This window comes from Filicampus tigris, chromosome 2 (genome assembly GCF_054856515.1).
Source record: "Filicampus tigris isolate MCC_2025a chromosome 2, RoL_Ftig_1.0, whole genome shotgun sequence".
Taxonomy (NCBI): Eukaryota; Metazoa; Chordata; class Actinopteri; order Syngnathiformes; family Syngnathidae; genus Filicampus; species Filicampus tigris.
The window spans coordinates 16,630,500-16,648,657 of record NC_141218.1 but is presented as its reverse complement, the minus strand read 5'-3'; the positions used below and the strand labels follow the sequence as shown (position 1 = coordinate 16,648,657).

The 18,158-nt window shown below is 42.0% G+C and overlaps 1 protein-coding gene across 5 annotated transcripts in view; it reads left to right on the top strand.

The window, feature by feature from the left end:
• The window catches only part of flt4 (fms related receptor tyrosine kinase 4), a 96,295-nt gene extending 79,035 nt beyond the window's left edge, over nt 1-17,260 (top strand). For all 5 annotated transcript variants that reach the window (XM_086018521.1, XM_086018509.1, XM_086018516.1 and 2 more), the window contains one exon: nt 16,789-17,260. In XM_086018521.1, the coding sequence (XP_085874647.1) occupies nt 16,789-17,008 (220 nt within the window). In that variant the 3' untranslated portion in view covers nt 17,009-17,260. The remainder of the gene's footprint in view (nt 1-16,788) is intronic.
• The last annotated feature ends 898 nt before the right edge of the window (nt 17,261-18,158 follow it).

The window sequence follows — 18,158 nt, the reverse complement described above, 5'->3', positions numbered from 1 at the left end:
TAGGGTTTCATACTAGGGTGTCAAACTAGGGTTAGGGTTTCAAACTAGGGTTAGGGTTTCAAACTAGGTTTTCACACTAGGGTTTCAAACTAGTGTTAGGGTTTCAAACTAGGGTTAGGGTGTCAAACTAGGGTTAGGGTTTGCAACTAGGGTTTCAAACTAGGGTTAGGGTTTCAAACTAGGGTTAGGGTTTGCAACTAGGGTTTCAAACTAGGGTTAGGGTTTCAAACTAGGGTTAGGGTTTGCAACTAGGGTTACATACTAGGGGTTCAAACTAGGGTTAGGGTTTCAAATTAGGGTTAGGGATTCAAACTAGGGTTTCATACTAGGGTTTCAAACTAGGGTTAGGGTTTCAAACTAGGGTTAGGGTTTGCAACTAGGGTTACATACTAGGGGTTCAAACTAGGGTTAGGGTTTCAAATTAGGGTTAGGGTTTCAAACTAGGGTTTCATACTAGGGTTTCAAACTAGGGTTAGGGTTTCAAACTAGGGTTTCATACTAGGGTTTCAAACTAGGGTTAGGGTTTCAAACTAGGGTTAGGGTTTGCAACTAGGGTTTCAAACTAGGGTTAGGGTTTGCAACTAGGGTTTCAAACTAGGATTAGGGTTTGCAACTACGGTTTCAAACTAGGGTTAGGGTTTCAAACTAGGGTTAGGGTTTCAAACTAGGGTTAGGGTTTGCAACTAGGGTTTCAAATTAGGGTTAGGGTTTCAAACTAGGGTTAGGGTTTGCGACTAGGGTTTCAAACTAGGGTTAGGGTTTGCAACTAGGGTTTCAAACTAGGATTAGGGTTTCAAACTAGGGTTAGGGTTTCAAACTAGGATTAGGGTTTCAAACTAGGGTTAGGGTTTCAGACTAGAGTTAGGGTTTCCAGCTAGGGTTTCAAACTAGGGTTAGGGTTTCAAACTAGGGTTAGGGTTTCAAACTAGGGTTAGGGTTTCAAACTAGGGTTAGGGTTTGCAACTACGGTTTCAAACTAGGGTTAGGGTTTCAAACTAGGGTTAGGGTTTCAAACTAGGGTTAGGGTTTGCAACTAGGGTTTCAAATTAGGGTTAGGGTTTCAAACTAGGGTTAGGGTTTGCAACTAGGGTTTCAAACTAGGGTTAGGGTTTGCAACTAGGGTTTCAAACAGGTTAGGGTTTCAAACTAGGGTTAGGGTTTCAAACTAGGGTTAGGGTTTCAAACTAGGGTTAGGGTTTGCAATTAGGGTTTCAAACTAGGGTTAGGGTTTACAACTAGGGTTTCAAGCTAGGGTTAGGGTTTCAAACTAGGGTTAGGGTTTGCAACTAGGGTTTCAAACTAGGGTTAGGGTTTCAAACTAGGGTTAGGGTTTGCAACTAGGGTTTCAAAGTAGGGTTAGGGTTTGCAACTAGGGTTTCAAACTAGGGTTAGGGTTTCAAACTAGGGTTAGGGTTTCAAACTAGGGTTAGGGTTTCAAACTAGGGTTAGGGTTTGCAATTAGGGTTTCAAACTAGGGTTATGGTTTACAACTAGGGTTTCAAACTAGGGTTATGGTTTCAAACAAGGGTTTCATACTAGGGTTTCAAACTAGGGTTAGGGTTTCAAACTAGGGTTAGGGTTTCAAACTAGGGTCTCAAACTAGGGTTAGGGTTTCAAACTAGGGTTAGGGTTTCAAACTAGTGTTTCAAACTAGGGTTACGTTTTCAAACTAGGGTTAGGGTTTGCAACAAGGGTTTCAAACTAGGGTTAGGGTTTCAAACTAGGGTTAGGGTTTCAAACTAGGGTTAGGGTTTCAAACTAGTGTTTCAAACTAGGGTTAGGGTATCAAACTAGGGTTAGGGTTTGCAACTAGGGTTTCAAAGTAGGGTTAGGGTTTGCAACTAGGGTTTCAAACTAGGGTTAGGGTTTCAAACTAGGGTTAGGGTTTCAAACTAGGGTTAGGGTTTGCAATTAGGGTTTCAAACTAGGGTTAGGGTTTACAACTAGGGTTTCAAACTAGGGTTAGGGTTTCAAACTAGGGTTTCATACTAGGGTTTCAAACTAGGGTTAGGGTTTCAAACTAGGGTTAAGGTTTGCAACTAGGGTTTCAAACTAGGGGTTCAAACTAGGGTTAGGGTTTCAAATTAGGGTTAGGGTTTCAAACTAGGGTTTCATACTAGGGTGTCAAACTAGGGTTAGGGTTTCAAACTAGGGTTAGGGTTTCAAACTAGGTTTTCATACTAGGGTTTCAAACTAGTGTTAGGGTTTCAAACTAGGGTTAGGGTGTCAAACTAGGGTTAGGGTTTGCAACTAGGGTTTCAAACTAGGGTTAGGGTTTCAAACTAGGGTTAGGGTTTGCAACTAGGGTTTCAAACTAGGGTTAGGGTTTCAAACTAGGGTTAGGGTTTGCAACTAGGGTTACATACTAGGGGTTCAAACTAGGGTTAGGGTTTCAAATTAGGGTTAGGGATTCAAACTAGGGTTTCATACTAGGGTTTCAAACTAGGGTTAGGGTTTCAAACTAGGGTTAGGGTTTGCAACTAGGGTTACATACTAGGGGTTCAAACTAGGGTTAGGGTTTCAAATTAGGGTTAGGGTTTCAAACTAGGGTTTCATACTAGGGTTTCAAACTAGGGTTAGGGTTTCAAACTAGGGTTTCATACTAGGGTTTCAAACTAGGGTTAGGGTTTCAAACTAGGGTTAGGGTTTGCAACTAGGGTTTCAAACTAGGGTTAGGGTTTGCAACTAGGGTTTCAAACTAGGATTAGGGTTTGCAACTACGGTTTCAAACTAGGGTTAGGGTTTCAAACTAGGGTTAGGGTTTCAAACTAGGGTTAGGGTTTGCAACTAGGGTTTCAAATTAGGGTTAGGGTTTCAAACTAGGGTTAGGGTTTGCGACTAGGGTTTCAAACTAGGGTTAGGGTTTGCAACTAGGGTTTCAAACTAGGATTAGGGTTTCAAACTAGGGTTAGGGTTTCAAACTAGGATTAGGGTTTCAAACTAGGGTTAGGGTTTCAGACTAGAGTTAGGGTTTCCAGCTAGGGTTTCAAACTAGGGTTAGGGTTTCAAACTAGGGTTAGGGTTTCAAACTAGGGTTAGGGTTTCAAACTAGGGTTAGGGTTTGCAACTACGGTTTCAAACTAGGGTTAGGGTTTCAAACTAGGGTTAGGGTTTCAAACTAGGGTTAGGGTTTGCAACTAGGGTTTCAAATTAGGGTTAGGGTTTCAAACTAGGGTTAGGGTTTGCAACTAGGGTTTCAAACTAGGGTTAGGGTTTGCAACTAGGGTTTCAAACAGGTTAGGGTTTCAAACTAGGGTTAGGGTTTCAAACTAGGGTTAGGGTTTCAAACTAGGGTTAGGGTTTGCAATTAGGGTTTCAAACTAGGGTTAGGGTTTACAACTAGGGTTTCAAGCTAGGGTTAGGGTTTCAAACTAGGGTTAGGGTTTGCAACTAGGGTTTCAAACTAGGGTTAGGGTTTCAAACTAGGGTTAGGGTTTGCAACTAGGGTTTCAAAGTAGGGTTAGGGTTTGCAACTAGGGTTTCAAACTAGGGTTAGGGTTTCAAACTAGGGTTAGGGTTTCAAACTAGGGTTAGGGTTTCAAACTAGGGTTAGGGTTTGCAATTAGGGTTTCAAACTAGGGTTATGGTTTACAACTAGGGTTTCAAACTAGGGTTATGGTTTCAAACAAGGGTTTCATACTAGGGTTTCAAACTAGGGTTAGGGTTTCAAACTAGGGTTAGGGTTTCAAACTAGGGTCTCAAACTAGGGTTAGGGTTTCAAACTAGGGTTAGGGTTTCAAACTAGTGTTTCAAACTAGGGTTACGTTTTCAAACTAGGGTTAGGGTTTGCAACAAGGGTTTCAAACTAGGGTTAGGGTTTCAAACTAGGGTTAGGGTTTCAAACTAGGGTTAGGGTTTCAAACTAGTGTTTCAAACTAGGGTTAGGGTATCAAACTAGGGTTAGGGTTTGCAACTAGGGTTTCAAAGTAGGGTTAGGGTTTGCAATTAGGGTTTCAAACTAGGGTTAGGGTTTCAAACTAGGGTTAGGGTTTCAAACTAGGGTTAGGGTTTGCAATTAGGGTTTCAAACTAGGGTTAGGGTTTACAACTAGGGTTTCAAACTAGGGTTAGGGTTTCAAACTAGGGTTTCATACTAGGGTTTCAAACTAGGGTTAGGGTTTCAAATTAGGGTTAAGGTTTGCAACTAGGGTTTCAAACTAGGGGTTCAAACTAGGGTTAGGGTTTCAAATTAGGGTTAGGGTTTCAAACTAGGGTTTCATACTAGGGTGTCAAACTAGGGTTAGGGTTTCAAACTAGGGTTAGGGTTTCAAACTAGGTTTTCATACTAGGGTTTCAAACTAGTGTTAGGGTTTCAAACTAGGGTTAGGGTGTCAAACTAGGGTTAGGGTTTGCAACTAGGGTTTCAAACTAGGGTTAGGGTTTCAAACTAGGGTTAGGGTTTGCAACTAGGGTTTCAAACTAGGGTTAGGGTTTCAAACTAGGGTTAGGGTTTGCAACTAGGGTTACATACTAGGGGTTCAAACTAGGGTTAGGGTTTCAAATTAGGGTTAGGGTTTCAAACTAGGGTTTCATACTAGGGTTTCAAACTAGGGTTAGGGTTTCAAACTAGGGTTTCATACTAGGGTTTCAAACTAGGGTTAGGGTTTCAAACTAGGGTTAGGGTTTGCAACTAGGGTTTCAAACTAGGGGTTCAAACTAGGGTTAGGGTTTCAAATTAGGGTTAGGGTTTCAAACTAGGGTTTCATACTAGGGTCTCAAACTAGGATTAGGGTTTCAAACTAGGGTTAGGGTTTCAAACTAGGGTTTCATACTAGGGTTTCAAACTAGGGTTAGGGTTTCAAACTAGGGTTAGGGTTTGCAACTAGGGTTTCAAACAAGGGTTAGGGTTTCAAACTAGGGTTAGGGTTTGCAACTAGGGTTTCAAACTAGGGTTAGGGTTTGCAACTAGGGTTTCATACTAGGGGTTCAAACTAGGGTTAGGGTTTCAAATTAGGGTTAGGGTTTCAAACTAGGGTTTCATACTAGGGTTTCAAACTAGGGTTAGGGTTTCAAACTAGGGTTAGGGTTTCAAACTAGGGTTAGGGTTTGCAACTAGGGTTTCAAACTAGGGTTAGGGTTTCAAACTAGGGTTAGGGTTTTCAACTAGGGTTTCAAACTAGGGTTAGGGTTTCAAACTAGGGTTTCAAACTAGGGGTTCAAACTAGGGTTAGGGTTTCAAATTAGGGTTAGGGTTTCAAACTAGGGTTTCATACTAGGGTTTCAAACTAGGGTTAGGGTTTTGAACTAGGGTTAGGGTTTCAAACTAGGGTTTCATACTAGGGTTTCAAACTAGGGTTAGGGTTTCAAACTAGCGTGAGGGTTTCAAACTAGGGTTAGGGTTTCATACTAGGGTTTCAAACTAGGGTTAGGGTTTCAAACTAGGGTTAGGGTTTCAAACTAGGGTTAGGGTTTGCAACTAGGGTTTCAAATTAGGGTTAGGGTTTACAACTAGGGTTTCAAACTAGGGTTAGGGTTTCAAACTAGGGTGTCATACTAGGGTTTCAAACTAGGGTTAGGGTTTCAAACTAGGGTTAGGGTTTGCAACTACGGTTTCATACTAGGGGCTCAAACTAGGGTTAGGGTTTCATATTAGTGTTAGGGTTTCAAACTAGGGTTTCATACTAGGGTATCAAACTAGGGTTAGGGTTTCAAACTAGGGTTAGGGTTTCAAACTAGGGTTAGGTTTTCAAACTAGGGTTAGGGTTTGCAATTAGGGTTTCAAACTAGGGTTAGAGTTTACAACTAGGGTCTCAAACTAGGGTTAGGGTTCCAAACTAGGGTTTCATACTAGGGTTTCAAACTAGGGTTAGGGTTTCAAACTAGGGTTAGGGTTTGCAACTAGGGTTTCATACTAGGGGTTCAAACTAGGGTTAGGGTTTCAAATTACGGTTAGGGTTTCAAACTAGGGTTTCATACTAGGGTATCAAACTAGGGTTCGGGTTTCAAACTAGGGTTAGGGTTTCAAACTAGGGTTAGGGTTTGCAACTAGGGTTTCAAACTAGGGTTAGGGTTTCAAACTAGGGTTGGGGTTTGCAACTAGGGTTTCAAACTAGGGTTAGGGTTTCAAACTAGGGTTAGGGTTTCAAACTAGGGTTTCATACTAGGGGTTCAAACTAGGGTTAGGGTTTCAAATTAGGGTTAGGGTTTCAAACTAGGGTTTCATACTAGGGTATCAAACTAGGGTTAGGGTTTCAAACTAGGGTTAGGGTTTCAAACTAGGGTTAGGGTTTGCAACTAGGGTTTCAAACTAGGGTTAGGGTTTCAAACTAGGATTAGGGTTTGCAACTAGGGTTTCATACTAGGGGTTCAAACTAGGGTTAGGGTTTCAAATTAGGGTTAGGGTTTCAAACTAGGGTTTCGTACTAGGGTTTCAAACTAGGGTTAGGGTTTCAAACTACGGTTAGAGTTTTCAACAAGGTTTTCAAATTAGGGTTAGGGTTTCAAACTAGGGTTAGGGTTTGCAACTAGGGTTTCAAACTAGGGTTAGGGTTTGCAACTAGGGTTCCAAACTAGGATTAGGGTTTCAAACTAGGGTTAGGGTTTTCAACTAGGGTTTCAAACTAGGGTTAGGGTTTCAAACTAGGGTTAGGAATTCAAACTAGGGTTAGGGTTTGTAACTAGTATTTCAAACTAGGGTTAGGGTTTCAAACTAGGGTTAGGGTTTCAAACTAGGGTTAGGGTTTGCAACTACGGTTTCAAACTAGGGTTAGGGTTTGCAACAAGGTTTTCAAATTAGGATTAGGGTTTCAAACTAGGGTTAGGGTTTGCAACTAGGGTTTCAAACTAGGTTTAGGGTTTGCAACTAGGGTTTCAAACGGGTTAGGGTTTCAAACTATGGTTAGGGTTTCAAACTTGGGTTAGGGTTTCAAACTAGGGTTAGGGTTTCAAACTAGGGTTTCAAACTAGGGTTAGGGTTTCAAACTAGGGTTAGGGTTGGCAACTAGGGTTTCAAACTAGGGTTAGGTTTTTCAACTAGGGTTTCAGACTAGGGTTTCAACGGGTTAGGGTTTCAAACTATGGTTAGGGGTTGCAACTAGGGTTTCAAACTAGGGTTAGGGTTTCAAACAAGGGTTAGTGTTTTAAATCAGGATTTCAAACTAGGGTTAGGGTTTCAAACTAGGGTTTCAAACTAGGGTTAGGGTTTCAAACTAGGGTTAGGGTTTCCAGGTAGGGTTTCAAACTAGGGTTAGGGTTTCCAGCAAGGGTTTCAAACTAGGGTTAGTGTTTCCAGCTAGGGTTTCAAACTAGGGTTAGGGTTTTAAACTAGGGTTAGGGTTTGCAACTATGGTTTCAAATTAGGGTTAGGGTTTCAAACTAGGGCTAGGGTTTCAAACTAGGGTTAGGGTTTGCAACTAGGGTTTCAAACTAGGGTCAGGGTTTCAAACTAGGGTTAGGGTTTCAAACTAGGGTTTCATACTAGGTTTAGGGTTTCAAACTAGGGTTTCAAACTAGGGTTTGGGTTTCAAACTAGGGTTAGGGTTTCAAACTAGGGTTAGGGTTTCAAACTAGGGTTAGGGTTTGCAACTAGGGTTTCAAACTAGGGTTAAGGTTTTCAAACTAGGGTTAGGGTTTCTAGCTAGGGTTTCAAATTAGGGTTAGGGTTTCCAGCAAGGGTTTCAAACTAGGGTTAGGGTTTCCAGCTAGGGTTTCAAACTGGGGTTATGGTTTCAAATTAGGGTTAGGGTTAGAAACTACGGTAAGGGTTTCCTAGTTGCGAACCCTAACCCTAGTTTGAAACCCTAACCCTATTTTGAAACCCTAGTTGCAAACCCTAACCTTCGTTTGAAACCCTAACCCTAGTTTGAAACCCTAGTTGCGAACCCTAACCCTAGTTTGAAACCCTAACCCTATTTTGAAACCCTAGTTGCAAACCCTAACCCTAGTTTGAAACCCTAACCCAAGTTTGAAACCCTGACCATAGTTTGAAACCCTAAACCGTTTGAAACCCTAGTTGCAAACCCTAACCCTAGTTTGAAACCCTAGTTGCAAATCCTAACCCTAGTTTGAAACCCTAACCCTAATTTGAAACCCTAGTTGCAAACCCTAACCCTAGTTTGAAACCCTAACCCAAGTTTTAAACTCTAACCATAGTTTGCAACCCTAAACCGTTTGAAACCCTAATTGCAAACCCTAACCCTAGTTTTAAACCCTAGTTGCAAACCCTAACCATAGATTGAAACCCTAACCCTAGTTTGAAACCCTAGTTGCAAACTCTAACCCTAGTTTGAAACCCTAACCCTAGTTGCAAAACCTAACCCTAGTTTGAAACCCTAACCCAAGTTTGAAACCCTAACCATAGTTTGAAACCCTAACCCTAGTTGAAAACCCTAACCCTAGTTTGAAACCCTAGTTAGAAACCCTAACCCTAGATTGAAACCCTAACCCTAGTTCGAAACCCTAGTTGCAAACCCTAACGCTAGTTTGAAACCCTAACCCTCGTTTGAAACTCTAGTTGCAAACCCTAACCCTAGTTTGAAACCCTAACCCTAGTTTGAAACCCTAGTTGCAAACCCTAACCCTAGTTTGAAACCCTAACCCTAATTTGAAACCCTAGTTGCAAACCCTAACCCTAGTTTGAAACCCTAACCCAAGTTTGAAACTCTAACCATAGTTTGCAACCCTAAACCGTTTGAAACCCTAATTGCAAACCCTAACCCTAGTTTTAAACCCTAGTTGCAAACCCTAACCATAGATTGAAACCCTAACCCTAGTTTGAAACCCTAGTTGCAAACCCTAACCCTAGTTTGAAACCCTAACCCTAGTTGCAAAACCTAACCCTAGTTTGAAACCCTAACCCAAGTTTGAAACCCTAACCATAGTTTGAAACCCTAACCCTAGTTGAAAACCCTAACCCTAGTTTGAAACCCTAGTTAGAAACCCTAACCCTAGATTGAAACCCTAACCCTAGTTTGAAACCCTAGTTGCAAACCCTAACGCTAGTTTGAAACCCTAACCCTCGTTTGAAACTCTAGTTGCAAACCCTAACCCTAGTTTGAAACCCTAACCCTAGTTTGAAACCCTAGTTGCAAACCCTAACCCTAGTTTGAAACCCTAGATTGAAACCCTAACCCTAGTTTGAAACCCTAGTTGCGAACCCTAACGCTAGTTTGAAACCCTAACCCTAGTTTGAAACCCTAGTTGCAAACCCTAACTCTAGTTTGAAACCCTAACCCCAGTTTGAAACCCTAGTTGCAAACACTAACCCTAGTTTGAAACCCTAGTTGCAAACCCTAACCATAGTTTGAAACCCTAACCCGTTTGAAACCCTAGTTGCAAACCCTAACCCTAGTTTGAAACCCTAGTTGCAAACCCTAACCCCAGTTTGAAACCCTAACCTAAGTTTGAAACCCTAACCATAGTTTGAAACCCTAACCCGTTTGAAACCCTAGTTGCAAACCCTAAACCTAGTTTGAAACCCTAGTTGCAAACCCTAACCCTAGATTGAAACCCTAACCCTAGTTTGAAGCCCAAACCCTAGTTTGAAACGCTAACCCTAGTTTGAAACCCTTGCTGGAAACCCTAACCCTAATTTGAAACCCTAGTTGCAAACCCTAACCCTAGTTTGAAACCCTAACCCTAGTTTGAAACCCTAGTTTGAAACTCTAACCCTAGTTTGAAACCGTAGGTGGAAACCCTAACCATAGTTTGAAACCCTAACCCTTGTTTAAAGCGCTAACCCTCATATGAAACCCTTGCCCTACTTTGAAACCCTAGCTGGAAACCCTAACCCTAATTTGAAACCCTAGCTGGAACTCTTAACCCTTATTTGAGACCGTAGCTGGAAACCCTAACCCTAGTTTGAAATCCTAACCATAGTAAATCTGTAGTTTGAAAACCTAAGCCTAGTTTGATACCCTAAACCTAGTTTGAAACCCTAAACCTAGTTTAATAACTCTAGCCCTAGTTTGAAACCCTAGTTTGAAACTCGAGTTGCAAACCCTAACCCTAGTTTGAAACCCTAACCTTAGTTTGAAACCCTAGTTTGAAACCCGAGTTGCAAACCCTAACCCTTGTTTGAAACCCTAGTTGCAAACCCTAACCCTAGTTTGAAACCCTAATCTTAGTTTGAAACCCTAGTTTGAAACCCTAACCCCAGTTTGAAACCCTAACCCGTTTGAAACCCTAACCCTAGTTTGAAACCCTAACCCTAGTTTGAAACCCTAGTTTGAAACCCTAACCCTAGTTTGAAACCCTAACCCTAGTTTGAAACCCTAGTTTGAAACCCTAGTTGCAAACCCTAATCCTATTTTGAAACCCTAACCCTAGTTTGAAACCCTAGTTGCAAACCCTAACCCTAGTTTGAAACCCTAATTTGAAACCCTAACCCTAGTTTGAAACCCTACCCTAGTTTGAAACCCTAGTTGCAAACCCTAACCCCAGTTTGAAACCCGAGTTTGAAATCCTAACCCTAGTTTGAAAACCTAACCCTAGTTTGAAACCGTAACCCTGGTTTTAAACCCTAGTTTGAAACCCTTACTCTAGTTTGAAACCCTAACCCTAATTTGAAACCCCAGTTGCAAACCCTAACCCTAGTTTGAAACCCTAACCCTAGTTTGAAACCCTAACCCTAGTTTGAAATCCTAACCCTAGTTTGAAACCTTAGTTTGAAACCCTAACCCTAGTTTGAAACCCTAATTTGAAACCCTAACCCTAGTTTGAAACCATAACCCTAGTTTGAAATCTTAACCCTAATTTGAAACCCCAACTGGAAACCCTAACCCTAGTTACAAACCTGAATCCTAATTTGAAACTCTATTGCTATTCTGAAACCCTAGCTGGAAACCCTAATTTGAAACCCTAGCTACAAACCCTAACCCTAATTTCAAACCCTAGCTGGAAACCCTAACCCTAGTCTGAAACTCTAACCCTAGTTTGAAACCCTAGTTGCAAACCCTAACCCTAATTTGAAACCCTAACCCTATTTTGAAACCGTAGTTGCAAACCCTAACCCTAATTTAAAACCCTAACTCTAGTTTGAGACCCTAACCCTAGTTTGAAACCCTTGTTTGAAACCCTAATCCTAGTTTGAAACCCTAACCCTAGTTTGAAACCCCAACCCTAGTTTGAAACCGTAGTTTGAAACCCTAACCCTAGTTTGAAACCCTAGTTGCAAACCCTAACCCTAGTTTGAAACCCTAACCCTAGTTTGAAACCCTAGCTGCAAACGCTAACCCCAGTATGAAACCATAGTTTGAAACCCTACCCCTAGTTTGAAACCCTAACCCTAGTTTGAAACCCTAGTTGCAAACCCTAACCCTAGTTTGAAACCCTAACCCTAGTTTGAAACCCTAACCCTAGTTTGAAACCCTAGTTGAAACCCTAACCCTAGTTTGAAACCCTAACCCGAGTTTGAAACCCTAGTTTGAAACCATAACCCTAGTTTGAAACCCTAACCCTGCTTTGGAACCCTAGCTGGAATCCCTAACCCTAGTTTGAAACCCTGACCCTAGTTTGAAACCCCAACCCTTGTTTGAAACCCTAGTTTGAAACCCCAACCCTAGTTTGAAACCCTAGTTTGAAACCCTAACCCTAGTTTGAAACCCTAACCCTAGTTTGAAACCCTAGTTTGAAACCCTAACCCTAGTTTGAAACCCTAGTTGCAAACCCTAACCCTAGTTTGAAACCATAGTTGCAAACCCTAACCCTAGTTTGAAACCCTAGTTGCAAACCCTAACCCTAGTTTGAAACCCTAACCCTAGTTTGAAACCCTTACCCTAGTTTGAAACCCTAGCCCTAGTGTGAAACCCTAGTTGCAAACCCTAACCCTAGTTTGAAACCCTAGTTGCAAACCCTAACCCTAGTTTGAAACCCTAGTTGCAAACCCTAACCCTAGTTTGAAACCCTAACCCTAGTTTGAAACCCTACCCCTAGTGTGAAACCCTAGTTGCAAACCCTAACCCTAGTTTGAAACACTAGTTGCAAACCCTAACCCTAGTTTGAAACACTAATCTTAGTTTGAAACCCTAGTTGCAAACCTTAACCCTAGTTTGAAACCCTAGTTGCAACCCTAACCCTAGTTTGATACCCTAACCCGAGTTTGAAACCCTAGTTGCAAACCCTAACCCTAGTTTGAAACCCTAACCCGAGTTTGAAACCCTAGTTGCAAACCCTAACCCTAGTTTGAAACCCTAACCCTAGTTTGAAACCCTAGTTGCAAACCCTAACCCTAGTTTGAAACCATAGTTGCAAACCCTACCCCTAGTTTGAAACCCTAACCCTAGTTTGAAATCCTAACCCTAGTTTGAAACCCTAGTTTGAAACCCTTACCCTAGTTTGAAACCCTAGCCCTAGTGTGAAACCCTAGTTACAAACCCTAACCCTAGTTTGGAACCCTAATCTTAGTTTGAAACCCTAGTTGCAAACCCTAACCCTAGTTTGAAACCCTAGTTGCAAACCCTAACCCTAGTTTGAAACCCTAACCCCAGTTTGAAACCCTAGTTGCAAACCCTAACCCTAGTTGCAAACCCTAACCCTAGTTTGAAACCCTACCCCTAGTTTGAAACCCTAGTTTGAAACCCTAACCCTAGTTTGAAACCCTAACCCTAGTTTGAAACCCTAGCTTGAAACCCTAACCCTAGTTTGAAACCCTAGTTGCAAACCCTAACCCTAGTTTGAAACCATAGTTGCAAACCCTAACCCTAGTTTGAAACCCTAGTTTGAAACCCTAACCCTAGTTTGAAATCCTTACCCTAGTTTGAAACCCTAGCCCTAGTGTGAAACCCTAGTTGCAAACCCTAACCCTAGTTTGAAACCCTAGTTGCAAACCCTAACCCTAGTTTGAAACCCTAGTTGCAAACCCTAACCCTAGTTTGAAACCCTAATCTTAGTTTGAAACCCTAGTTGCAAACCTTAACCCTAGTTTGAAACCCTAGTTGCAACCCTAACCCTAGTTTGAAACCCTAACCCGAGTTTGAAACCCTAGTTGCAAACCCTAACCCTAGTTTGAAACCCTAACCCGAGTTTGAAACCCTAGTTGCAAACCCTAACCCTAGTTTGAAACCCTAACCCTAGTTTGAAACCCTAGTTGCAAACCCTAACCCTAGTTTGAAACCATAGTTGCAAACCCTAACCCTAGTTTGAAACCCTAGTTTGAAACCCTAACCCTAATTTGAAATCCTAGTTGCAAACCCTAACCCTAGTTTGAAACCCTAACCCTAGTTTGAAACCCTAGCTGGAAACCCTAACTCTAGTTTGAAACTCTAACCCTAGTTTGAAACCCTAATCCTAATTTGAAACCCTAGTTGCAAACCCTAACCCTAGTTTGAAACCCTAACCCTAGTTTGAAACCCTAACCCTAGTTTTAAACCCTAGCTGGAAAGCCTAACCCTAGTTTGAAACCCTAACCCTAGTTTGAAACCCTAATCCTAGTTTGAAACCCTAGTTGCAAACCCTAACCCTAGTTTGAAACCCTAACCCTAGTTTGAAACCCTAACCTTAGTTTGAAACCCTAGCTGCAAACCCTAACTCTAGTTTGAAACTCTAACCCTAGTTTGAAACCCTAATCCTAGTTCGAAACCCTAGTTGCAAACCCTAACCCTAGTTTGAAACCCTAACCCTAGTTTGAAACCCTAACCCTAGTTTGAAACCCTAACCCTAGTTTGAAACCCTAACTGGAAACCCTAACCCTAGTTTGAAACCCTAACCCTAGTTTGAAACCCTAACCCTAGTTTGAAACCCTAACCCTAGTTTGAAACCCTAGCTGGAAAGCCTAACCCTAGTTTGAAACCCTAACCCTAGTTTGAAACCCTAATCCTAGTTTGAAACCCTAGTTGCAAACCCTAACTCTAGTTTGAAACCCTAACCCTAGTTTGAAACCCTAGTTGCAAACCCTAACCCTAGTTTGAAACCCTAACCCTAGTTTGAAACCCTAGTTGCAAACCCTAACCCTAGTTTGAAACCCTAACCCTAGTTTGAAACCCTAACCCTAGTTTGAAACCCTAGCTGCAAACCCTAACTCTAGTTTGAAACTCTAACCCTAGTTTGAAACCCTAATCCTAGTTTGAAACCCTAGTTGCAAACCCTAACCCTAGTTTGAAACCCTAACCCTAGTTTGAAACCCTAACCCTAGTTTGAAACCCTAGCTGGAAACCCTAACCCTAGTTTGAAACCCTAACCCTAGTTTGAAATCCTACCTGGAAACCCCAACCCTAATTTGAAACCCTAGCTGGAAACCCTAACCCTAGTTTGAAACCCTAACCCTAGTTTGAAACCCTAGTTAGAAACCCTAACCCTAGTTTGAAACCCTAACCCTAGTTTGAAACCCTAACCCTAGTTTGAAACCCTAGTTGCAAACCCTAACCCTAGTTTGAAACCCTAGTTGCAAACCCTAACCCTAGTTTGAAACCCTAACTCTAGTTTGAAATCCTAGTTGCAAACCCTAACCCTAGTTTGAAACCCTAGTTGCAAACCCTAACCCTAGTTTGAAACCCTAACTCTAGTTTGAAACCCTAGTTGCAAACCCTAACCCTAGTTTGAAACCCTAACTCTAGTTTGAAACCCTAGTTGCAAACCCTAACCCTAGTTTGAAACCCTAACCCCTGTTTGAAACCCTAACCCTTGTTTGAAACCCTAACCGTAGTTTGAAACCATAATCCTAGTTTGAAACCCTAGCTGGAAACCCTTACTGTAGTTTGAAACCCTAACCCTAGTTTGAAACCCTAACCCTAATTTGAAACCCTAGCTGGAAACCCTAACCCTAGTTTGAAACCCTAACCCTTGTTTGAAACCCTAACCGTAGTTTGAAACCATAATCCTAGTTTGAAACCCTAGCTGGAAACCCTTACTGGTGTTTGAAACCCTAACCCTAGTTTGAAACGCTAACCCTAGTTTGAAACGCTAACCCTAGTTTGAAACCCTTGCTGGAAACCCTAACCCTAGTTTGAAAACCTAACCCCATTTTGAAAACCTAACCCTAATTTGAAACCCTAACCCCAGTTTGAAACCCTAGCTGGAAACCCTAACCCTAGTTTCAAACCCTAACCCTAGTTTGAAACCCTAACCCCAGTTTGAAACCCTAGCTGGAAACCCTAACCTTAGTTTGAAACCGTAGCCGGAAACCCTAAACCTAATATCAAACCCTAGCTGCAACCCCTAACCCTAGTTTGAAACCTTAACCCTAGTTTGAAACCCTAACCCTAATTTGAAACCCTAGATGGAAACCCTAACCTTAGTTTGAAACCCTAACCGTAGTTTGAAACCGTAATCCTAGTTTAAAACCCTAGCCGGAAACCGTAACCCTAGTTGGAAACGCTAACAGTAGTTTGAAACCCTAGCTGGAAACGCTAACAGTAGTTTGAAACCCTAACCCTAGTTTGATACCCTAACCCTAATTTGAAACCTTAACCCTAGTTTGAAACCCTAGCTGGAAACCCTAACCCTAATTTGAAACCCTAGCTGGAAACCCTAACCTTAGTTTGAAAACCTAACCCTAATTTGAAACCCTAACCCTAATTTGAAACCCTTGCTGGAAACCCTAAACCTAATATCAAACCCTAGCTGGAAACCCTAACCCTAGTTTGAAACCCTAGCTGGAAACCCTAACCTTAGTTTGAAACCCTAACCCTAGTTTGAAATCCTAACCCTAGTTTGAAACCCTAGTTGCAAACCCTAACCCTAGTTTGAAACCCTAACCCAAGTTTGAAACCCTAACCATAGTTTGAAACCCTAACCCGTTTGAAACCCTAGTTGCAAACCCTAACCCAAGTTTAAAACCCTAACCCCAGTTTGAAACCCTAGCTGGAAACCCTAACCCTAGTTTGAAACCCTAATCCTAGTTTGAAACCCTTGCTGGAAACCTTAACCCTAGTTTGAAAACCTAATCCCAGTTTGGAAACCTAACCCTAATTTGAAACGCTAACCCCAGTTTGAAACCCTAGCTGGAAACCCTAACCCTAGTTTGAAACCCTCGCTGGAAACCCTAACGCTAGCTGGAAGCCCTAACCCTAGTTTGAAACCCTAACCCTAGTTTGAAATCCTAACCCTAATTTGAAACGCTAACCCCAGTTTGAAACCCTAGCTGGAAACCCTAACCCTAGTTTGAAACCCTAGCTGGAAACCCTGACGCTAGCTGGAAACCCTAACCCTAGTTTGAAACCCTAACCCTAGTTTGAAATCCTAACCCTAGTTTGAAATCCTAGTTTGAAACCCTAACCCTATCTGGAAACCCTAACCCTAGTTTGAAAGCCTAGCTGGAAACCCTTACCCTAGTTTGAAAACCTAACCCTAGCTGGAAACCCTAACCCTAGTTTGAAACCCTAACTCTAGTTTGAAACCCTAACTGGACACCCTAACCCTAGTTTGAAACCCTAACCTAGTTTCAAACCCTATCTGTTAACCTTAACCCTAGTTTGAAACCCTTCCCCTGTAATATGCGATTATTTTTTCAAGGTACTCTTCCCATGTATTTTTTAACAAACGCAAGCAATATTATGAACTAAACTGTCATTTGTTTTGGATCACCCATCCATCCATTATCGATACCGCTTATCCTCACAAAGATTGCGGGGCGCACTGGAGCCTATCCCAGCTGTCTTCGGGCAGTAGGCAGGGGACACCCTGAATTGGTTGCAGCCAATTGCAGGGCACACAGAGGCAAACATCCGCACTTGTATTGGATCATATTTATTATAAATACATACAAATATTTTGGTCTTATAGGTCAAACTTATGCTTATGGGATTCTCCTCAACACTATATTGGATGTTCCACTGTAATAATACGTAGATACCAAGACAAGTCTGACATGTTTTTTTTTTCTTACTTATTGCCCATTTTGGTGTCTCACCTCCAGACGCATGAGCAGCAGCAGCAGCACGGAGCCTCTGGCGGCCTCGCATGGTTGTTTTGGTCGGAACTTCGGCTCCACCAGCTCCACGCATCCAAATTTCTTCAACCAGCTGTCGGGTCAGACCTTCTACAACAATGAGTACGGACATTTGTCTGAGGAGGGCTTCTGCCCCAGTGACTTCTTCTCACCAAATGCACCCTGCTTGGCTTCCTCCAATGTGTGACGTAAACACACATGGATGCCATGAAAAATAAAAGGGTTTAAAAAAAAGCAAAAACATACAATTCAGTGTTTTACAGTGCAGTATGTTAGTGTAAATATATAAATATATGGTGAACTTTAACCTGGGTTGACTATGGACTTTAATTCATGTGCCTGACTGTACAGCAGCCACTGGGTGGCAGCATTATGACTACAAAACAAAGCCAAAGTATTTTCTTCTGTATATTTTCTAGCTTTTATATTCAAAGTGCTTCATTTTGTACAACTGTTACCTTATATGGGAAGATATAAAAAATATGTTTTTCCTCACTTCTCTCTGTTTTCCAATTAATGGTGCATATCCATCCATTCTATTTGGGGTCATGCATGAGCTGGAGCCTTTCTCTCCTTATTTTGGGTGAGAGGATGGACCACCCTAGAGTGGTCACCAGCCAATCAGGGCACATACCCCCCAACCCTAAATAAAGTTCAGATGTTCTAGTATTCTTTTTCTGAAATGTTTGTTGTGACATATTTCAGCACGTGCCATTGGCGGCAGAAAAATTCCAGCTAAGGTGAAGGGAATTATGAACAGTTCCAAATACCAGTCAATGGAGAAAACCTGTAGGCTTCCTCCTTTCAAATCAACAAAAGAATGGTTCCACCAGGAGAAAATCATGGTTTAGCAGGGTTGGGGGGTATTTATTTATTTTAAGTTTGTAGAATTCGCTAGTCAGAAACCAGAGCTGGGCGTCGCCTATTTCCCGTCTGCATGTTTAATCTAAAATAATTTAAAAGAACAAAATGAGGAAAAAGGAAATACTTCCCGGATGTACAGTATTTTGATTTGTCCTGACCTCGGCTTAAATAAGATTGCGTTGTTAATTGACAAGCTTAGTGATGATTCATGTTCCACAGCGGGTGTATATGAACCAAAGCTGCCATTTAGTGGAGGCGGCGAGGCTTTGAATATGTAGGAGGCCACCTGAGGCTGAAAGATGTCGGGTGAATAAAAAGCAGTTGAGTCACACTCGGAGGCTCTTATCGTCGCCACACGTACGCACGATGACGGCTTATCAACCTCTTACAAGCTGACATCACACATGACGACCTGAACTGTAAATGAGGTATCAGGGAGCAAGGTCCACCTCACGCACGTGCACGCATGCCAA